This window comes from Mastomys coucha, unplaced genomic scaffold (genome assembly GCF_008632895.1).
Source record: "Mastomys coucha isolate ucsf_1 unplaced genomic scaffold, UCSF_Mcou_1 pScaffold20, whole genome shotgun sequence".
Classification (NCBI taxonomy): domain Eukaryota; kingdom Metazoa; phylum Chordata; class Mammalia; order Rodentia; family Muridae; genus Mastomys; species Mastomys coucha.
In genome coordinates this window covers 117,664,100-117,672,407 of record NW_022196903.1, presented here as the reverse complement: position 1 = coordinate 117,672,407, position 8,308 = coordinate 117,664,100, and the positions used below count along the sequence as shown (strand labels likewise).

The following is an 8,308-nucleotide window of genomic DNA, read 5'->3' as shown; positions in this document are numbered from 1 at the left end:
GGAGGAGGGGGGAGGGAGGGAGGAAGGAGAAGAAGAAGAAGAAGAGAAGAAGAAGAAGAAGGGGAAAACTCTCTAATTCTTTGAAATAAATGCTGTTTCATTTTGAAGTAGCCCAGGCTAGCCTGGAACATTTTCCTGCTTCAACTTACAGACATCTGCTGATTACAGTGGTGTGCTACTGAAAGGAAAAATTAAAGCTTTAGACCTGTGCTGACTAGGAAGAAAAGTTATGGGCCTAAGAATCCATCACAAGCTGGCTCACATAGGCCTGGGAATGAGCAAGCAGTCTGTTAGACATCCTGAGAACTAGCAAGTCAAGAAGACATAAACTACATATCTGGGCAGATATGGTTTAAGGTCGGATGCTCTGTTGACTCAGATTAACACCAACCTTAGGAATTTTCCACTCTGTTCTGCACGTAGTAGTTAATATTTGAACTAGCCAGTCATGTACGGCCACACTGATCCCTTTGCTCCCCCAGACCTTTTCCCTATATAAACCCCTAACTTTCAAGCCTCGTGGTCGGCTCCACTATCTCCTTCGTGAGATAGGTGTGGTGCCGAACCAGAGCGCCCCGAAATTAAAAACTACCTCTTGTAATTACATCAAGACAGTCTCTCGTGATTCCTTGGGTGCATGTCCTCCCGAGATTTGAGTGGGGGTCTCCCCCGGGGGGTCTTTCACTACTGTGCATAATTCAGCATTATATTTTTAGATAATATAGGCTGAGGAACACAGAGCTATTGAGTAACAGAGCTGATTGGAACCCAGAATTTATACTTTAAAGCTACTGCTGTTGCTAGAGCCTCCATCCCTTGACACCAAGAGAGCAGATTTGTCTGCTGTGTTCCTCAAGCTAGACTGATCCAAAGGAACACTTCCTGACTTTCAGCCCACACATATCCCATCAGGCCACTGTGCAATCTTTAAAAAGATTAGTTTAACTAGGTGTATGATTGTGTGTGTGTGTGTGTGTGTGTGTGTGTGTGGTGGAGTATGTGCATGAAGGCCAGAGACATTTGATCCCCCAGAGATGGAATTATAGATGGTTGTGAGCCACCTTTCATGGGTGCTGAAAACCAAACCTGAGTCCCCTGCAAGCGCATGAGTGCTCTTAACCACTGAGCTCATCTCTCTAGCCGATTTGCATTTTATATAAAGCATGTAACAATTAGTCCCATGTCTTCCTGTATTAAGCGTTCTGTTTTCCTTAGATTCCACAAGTGTTAGCTGGGCATGGTAGCACTCACCTGTGATTCCAGCATTCAGGAGACTGGGAATGGAGTGACTTCAAGGCAGCCTGGCCTACACAGAAAGACTGCCTCAAAACAAAACATACTGCCTGGCAGTGGTGGCGCACGCCTTTAATCCCAGCACTTGGGAGGCAGAGGCAGGTGGATTTCTGAGTTTGAGGTCAGCCTCGTCTACAGAGTGAGTTCCAGGACAGCCAGGGCTACATAGAAAAACCCTGTCTCCAAAAATCAGAAAAAAACAAAAACAAAACAAAAACAAAAACAACAAAAACGCCATAGTAACAGCCAAGACTCGGAGTAACTCAGCAGACTCATCCCAGTTGTTAAAATTATGTTTATTCTACAGAATATTAGGTAACTGTTAGCAAACTGTAGATGTAGACTCCAAGCCAGAACTTTTATTTTTTAGATTTATTAATTTTATTATTTTATGTGTATGCTTGTTTGCCTGCATACGTATGTACATACGTACAGCACTATTGCATGTCCAGCCTATGTTGAGGTCAGAAGAGGGCGTCAGATCTCTCTAGAGCAGGACTTACAGATGGTATGTGGGTGCTGGGAATGGAGCTGGGTCTCTTAGAAGAACAGCCAGGGCCTTTAATCGCCCAGCCATCTCTCCTGCAAGAGGGGGTGGCGGGGGTCACAAGCTGGGTCTTAAAGCAGCTTGGCCCAGGTTTGCACCACCAGGCCACCTTCTAAGTAAATGAGCCGAACCCAACCAGCAAAAATCCCATAACTTAGTATGTCTTGCTTCTCTTCGTGCCCTTTCCCCTCATCCATCTCCTTTTTGCTTCTTAGGGATAGTCTTAAAGCCCAATTCCTTTGCAGTCGGACATCTGATTGCTTTAAGGACTTAATGGCCAGCCCTGCCTCCCCCCAGCTTCTCAGAGCTGCTGCTGCTGTTGGACCATTGTTTTATGTCCGCCGACAATTAACTCCTTGACACTCTTTTTCTCGCCTTCTCCAGGTTTCTGGGATTAGAAATTTGGCCTCGGTAACCTGGCAACCACTGAACTACCCGCTGAGGGTGGAAATAGGGGCGTTAGGGTTTTTGCTTTGCGGTTGAGGTACTCCAGGCTCTCAACGGAAGCTGGCAGCAAAGCTAAGCGTCCCGCTCCTGTTGCCATAACAACAACATATAACTCCTGCTACCCCGTTGCGTCTTCCAAAACAAAAACAAAAAAAACAAAAAACCCAGAACAGTCCTGGCGTCTCAGCACAAAGATCCTCTCCATAACTGCTTCTAGAGGAGCAGAGTCAGGGTCTGCGTCCACTTCTGAAGGCGAATTGGGTTGGAGGGTTGAAGACTTGGTGTCAGGGAAATGGTGGTATTAAGCAGAGAGACCGCATTAAAAGAGCAGGGGTTGGGGGTGGAAGGGAACCCGGAGGTGAGGTGTGGGTAAAGAAGGGGAGGAGGAGTGGGTAGGGGAGATTTTAGGAGCACATGTAGAACTGTATCAAAGGGACTCCAGGAAGAAGGACGCTGGGCTGCCGGGGCAGAGGTGGAGGAAAGTGAAGGCAGGAACAGTCTGGGAGTGTGGGAAAGTGTCCCGAAGGGAGCCGGGGAGGGGAGGGGGCTCCAAGCAGAGATTGGGAGTCCAAAGATGTTCTCCAGCATGAGGAAAGATGCGCAAGTGGGAGTTCAGAGGTGACAGGGGCTGTATAGAGTACCTGTAAGTGGAGGTGTGGGACTGGAGGGTGGGAGCTAAGACCACCTCTCTCAGGACCAGGATTGAGTTTCATCTGACTCCAGAGCGCACGCAGGGCGGAGAAAGATGTCGGATGAAGACGATGTGGATGACATTGATCCAGAACAGGATGAAGTGGAAAGAGAAGAGGATGACAAGGACACGGAGGAATGGGATGACTACAGGAAAGAGGCGGAAGAAGTCTCTGAGGAAGTGAGAGTCAGGTTCAGGAGGGCTCCTGGGGCTCAGAACTAGAGGGGAGCTGCAAAGGGATTGCTTGTATTCCCCACACTTGCAGTGGCTGCCCACCCCGCTCACGGAGGCCACGATGAAGGAAGGGCTTTCGTTACTCTGCAAGATTGGCAGTGGACTGGCTCACGCTTACGTTAAGCTGGAGGCTAAGGACAGGTGAGGACTGAGAGCCGGGAGCATCACGGGCCTTCCCTCTCTCACTCCTGAGTGTGTCTCTTATCCCGAGCTAACGGGAAGAAATGGTGGATGTGCTTTTCAGAACTTCAGGGAGTCTCTGGTGACCGGGAGGGTAGCTTAGCAGTGGAGAGCTTGCCTAGTATACACAAGGTTCCGGGTTCATCCCCAGCACCGAAGCAACACACTGAAGCTGAGCTCTGGTGTCCCTTCTCTGTGGAGACCTTGCCTGGTTCCGAGATGTAGCTTAGGGGTCAGAAGGCTCATCTGGCAATATGCAAGGCACTAGTTTTGATCTCCCAGTACAAGCTCTCTCTGTATTGCCCTCTGTCCTAGCACCTCTGCGGGTTCTTGCTGGGTTCTTATCCTTTCCGGTGGATCTTCCCCCACCCCCATCTCCTAGGGACCTCACAGACATCAGCTTACTGCGCTCCTATATCCATCTTCGCTATGTGGATATTTCTGAGAACCATATTACAGACATATCGCCACTCAATAGTCTCACTCACCTCCTGTGGCTCAAGGCTGATGGCAATCAGCTTCGGAGTGCCCGGATGAACGAACTACCCTACCTGCAGATTGCCAGCTTTTCCTACAACCAGATCATGGACACTGAAGGCATCTTTCATCCCCGTCTGGGAAGCCTGGATCTCAAAGGTGGGTCCTTGGGAAGAGGAGACACAGAACTTCCCTTCCTAGCATGGAGCTGACAGAAGGAGGCAGTCTATGTTTCGTAGCTGAGCCATGCAGCCATCTGTATACAGGCATTCATTCGCTAAGACACACGCTGGGCTGGGGATACAACTCAGCCTTGTCTGTATACTTACAGGGCCTAGCCAAAAAGAGAGACTTATTAAAATTAATTGTATTTTTAAAAATTATTTTTACTTATTTATTTTTGTTTGTTTGTTTTTCGAGACAGGGTTTCTCTGTATAGCCCTAGCTGTCTTGGAACTCACTCTGTAGATCAGGCTGGCCTTAAACTCAGAAATCCGCCTGCCTCTGCCTCCCATGTGCTGGGATTAAAGGCGTGCACCACCACCACCTCCCGGCTTAAAATTTATTTTTAATTACATGTACATGGGTATATGCAGGTGTCTGTGGAAGACCAGAAGAAAATGTCAGAAAATTCCTGTGATCCGCCTGATGTGGGTGCTGGGAACTGAATCCAGGTCTTCTGAAGAAGCCACCAGGGCTCTTCACCATGAGTCATCTCTAGTCCCTCATAAAATCCTTTTCTTTTTTTTAAAGATTTATTTATTTACTTTATGTATTTGAGTATACTGTAGTTGTACAGATGGTTGTGAGCCATCATATGGTTTTTGGGAATTGAATTCAGGACCTCTGCTTGCTCTGGCTCCACTTGCTCCAGCCAGCCTCGGTCTCTCCGGCCCAAAGATTCATTTATTGTTATATTGTAAACTGTAACTGTCTTCAGACACACCAGAGGAGGGTGTCAGATCTTATTACGGATGGTTGTAAGCCACCATGTGGTTGCTGGGATTTGAACTCAGGACCTTTGGAAAAGCAGTCAGTGCTCTTACCCGCTGAGCCATCTCTCCAGCCCACCACATAAAATTCTTTATGACAGGTCTCCATGCTGGAGATACAACAATAAACAAAGCCAAAGATCTCTGTTCTTATATAGAGTCCATTCTAGTTTAGGATGATAGGCAGATAACAGTGAATATTGTAAGTAAATACAAGCCAGGTATGGAGGCTCACAACCATAATCCCTACTACATATTGGAGGTTAGAACAGGGTCCATGAAGTTCAAAGCCAGTCTGGGTCAGCTTGGCCTGCAGAGTGAGACCCTGTCTAAAAAACAAAACAGAAAACATAATTCAAAAAGGAGATAAATTCCTAGAAAATAGATTGGAGAAAGATTATAAAAGGCACCGGTGACAATTCTCTCTCTCTTTCTCTCTCTCTGGTAAAAGGGACTGAATCTAGGGTCTTGTGCATGCTAGGCAAGCACTCTTCTACTGAGCCATATCCCAGCCCTATTATGACTTTTTATTTATTTTATTTTATTTTATTTTATTTTATTTTGGTTTTTCGAGACAGGGTTTCTCTGTGTAGCCCTGGCTATCCTAGAACTCACTCTGTAGACCAGGCTGGCCTCGAACTCAGAGATCCACCTGCCTCTGGCTCCCAAGTGCTGGGACTAAAGGCCTGCGCCACCACTGCTCAGCTTATTTATTTTTTTATAAGATGTTTAAGGGTCAGTTTGTTCATGCATTTTATGCATAAGTGCTTTGTCTGCATGTACATCTGCACACCAGAGGATGGCACTGGATTTTATAATGGGTGGTGTGGTGGTTGGAATATGCTTGGCCCATGGGAAGTGGCACTATTAGGAGGTGAAGCCTTACTGGAAGAGGTGTGCCCTTGTTAGATGAAGTGTGTCACTGTAGGGGCTGGACTTTGAGGTCTCACATATATGCTTAAGTCCACCGGTGTGGCACCGGGTCTCCTCCTGGCTGCCTTCTGAGCTCCTCCAGCACCATGTGTGCCTTGCACGCTGCCATGCTTCGACCGTGGTAATGGACTGAACCTCTAAAACTGGAAGCCAGCCCCAGTTGAATGTTGTCCTTTATAAGAGTTGCCTTGGAGCTGGGCGGTGGTGGCGCACACCTTTAATCCCAGCGCTTGGGAGGCAGAGACAGGTGGATTTCTGAGTTTAAGGCCAGCCTGGTCTACAGAGTGAATTCCAGGACAGCCAGGGCTACACAGAGAAACCCTGTCTCGAAAAACCAAAAAAAAAGAAAAAAGAAAAAAAGAAAAAAAAGAAACAAAGAAAGAAAGAAAGAAAGAATGTTTGTCTAAGAGTTGCCTTGGTCATGGTGTCTCTTCATGGTAATACTCAAAGCCCATGTTTCTTCAAACAAAAACATGGTCAGGTCTATTAGAGCCTGGTACCAACTTCTGTCTTAGTTAAGATTTCATTACTGTGAAGAGACACCATGGGCCAAGGATATTCAAACCACGACAGATGGACTGTGAGCCACCATGCAGTTGCTAGGGATGGAACTCAAAACCTCTGGAACAGCAGGCTGAGCCATTAAAGGCATCTCTTCAGCCCTGAAAATTACTTTTAATTTTGAAAGGGAGTCTTGTAAATTTCTGAAGCTGGACTTGAACTCACTCAGTAGTAGCCCAGGAAGGCCATGGCTTTGTCACTCTGCTGCTTTAGGCTTCTAGGTAGTAGATGGGACTATAGGTCTGACCTAGTAGGCCCAACACAGATGACAATTTTAAACTGCTGTTTAGAGGAAACACCACCTGACCAAAGATGTTCAGGGAGGACAAACATCTGCTAAGAGCACTGCTCAGGCATTAGCAATCCATTCTCAAAGCACAGATGGGCAAACCCAGGTCCACTTGCCTCAGAGCTCCAAAGGTGTTGGTCTTGGGTTGTTCTTCCTCACTTCCCACCCTGCAGCAGAGCAGGAGAAGATATAAGGGGGGCCAACATGTCTCCTGCTGAACCTTCACAGTGGACCTGTGAGATCTCCATTCCCTCTTTTCCGACAGGGAATCGCATCCACGAGGTGACTGGTCTGGACCCGGAAAGACTGACTAGCCTGCACACCCTGGAGCTTCGGGGGAACCAGCTAGAAACCACAATGGGAATCAACCTTCCTAAGCTAAAGAATCTCTACCTGGTAGCTCACTGGGCCCTCAGGTGGCACAGGGAAGGGAGCACAGCCTTGGCTTTTAGTAGGCTCAGCTGGTGGCTTCAGCACCATGGCGGTGAGGAGGCCTCGCATGGCGCCCAATGCTGTGGACATACAAAATTCAAACAATAAGCATGAGCTTATGCTAAACATGCTAGCACTTGGGAGGCTGGGTAAGGAGCACTGCTGAGAGAGGCCAGCCTAGGCTACAGAATAAGCCTCTCAGAGAGGAAGGAGGAGAGAGGGAGAGAAGAAGGCGGGGCTACAATATATGTTGTGTGAACAATGCAGAGAAAATGTTTTGATGTAGGTTGTTGCAAAATGCGCTTTTCAGGTACAGAGAACAGGCGAAGAAGGCCACTTAAATATTCATTCATTTATTGAGTCAGGGTTTTGCGTAGCCCAGGTTGACTGGAAATCACTATGTAACTGAGGATGACCTTGAACTCCCCTCATCCTCCTGCCTCCACCTCCCAAGTGCCAAGATTCCAATATTTACCATTATAAAACAAAAATACTAGAGAATAGCTGGGAAGGGCAGTGCTACAGGAGAGCTGTACACCGAAGCTTCCTCCGTAGCTCAGAACAATGATGTGTTTCTAGGTTCTACTGCTGCTGTTCTGGGAAATCTAGTCTTTGGGCTTCTTTCCCTTTAAAAATAGTTATTTACGGGACAGTGAGATGGCCCAGAGGGTAAGAGCACCGACTGCTCTTCTGAAGGTCATGAGTTCAAATCCCAGCAACCACATGGTGGCTCACAACCACCCGTAATAAAATCTGATGCCCTCTTCTGGTGGTCAGCTACAGTGTACTCATTTATAATAATAAATAAATCTAAAAAAATTAATTATTTACTATGTATAACGAATTTTGCCTGCATGTATGCCTGCAGGCCAGAAGTGGGCACTGGTTCTCATTTTAAATGGTTGTGAGGCACCATGTAGTTACTGGGAATTGAACTCGGGACCTCAGGAAGAACAGCTAATGCTCTTAACCGCTGAGCCACCTCTTCAGCCCTCCTCCTTCTTCTTTCTTCCTTTCTTTCTTTCTTTCTTTCTTTCTTTTTTTTAGTTAAAATCACTTTACAATTACTTCTTACTTTGTGTGCGGGGCATGCACAGTACGGCATGAGGGTGAATGGGGAGTGTTGGCTTTCTTTCCACCATGTGTGTACAGGGGAATGAACTCAGGTTGTTGGGTGTGCCTGCAAACACTCACTGAGTAACCCCGATGGCCCCTTTGTCTTTTTTTTTTTT

At 47.0% G+C, this 8,308-nt stretch overlaps 1 protein-coding gene across 6 annotated transcripts in view; it reads left to right on the top strand.

Moving 5' to 3' along the window:
- The window catches only part of Lrrc23 (leucine rich repeat containing 23), a 30,762-nt gene that overhangs the window by 18,676 nt on the left and 3,778 nt on the right, over positions 1-8,308 (top strand). For 2 of the 6 annotated variants that reach the window (XM_031383363.1, XM_031383364.1), the window contains exons 2-5: positions 2,982-3,158; positions 3,244-3,353; positions 3,775-4,028; positions 6,910-7,040. In XM_031383363.1, the coding sequence (XP_031239223.1) occupies positions 3,033-3,158; positions 3,244-3,353; positions 3,775-4,028; positions 6,910-7,040 (621 nt within the window). In that variant the 5' untranslated portion in view covers positions 2,982-3,032. Of the gene's footprint in view, positions 1-2,268; positions 2,540-2,561; positions 2,586-2,981; positions 3,159-3,243; positions 3,354-3,774; positions 4,029-6,909; positions 7,041-8,308 lie in introns of those variants that run through there. The other 4 variants (XM_031383365.1, XM_031383360.1, XM_031383361.1 and 1 more) reach the window with 4 other exon arrangements.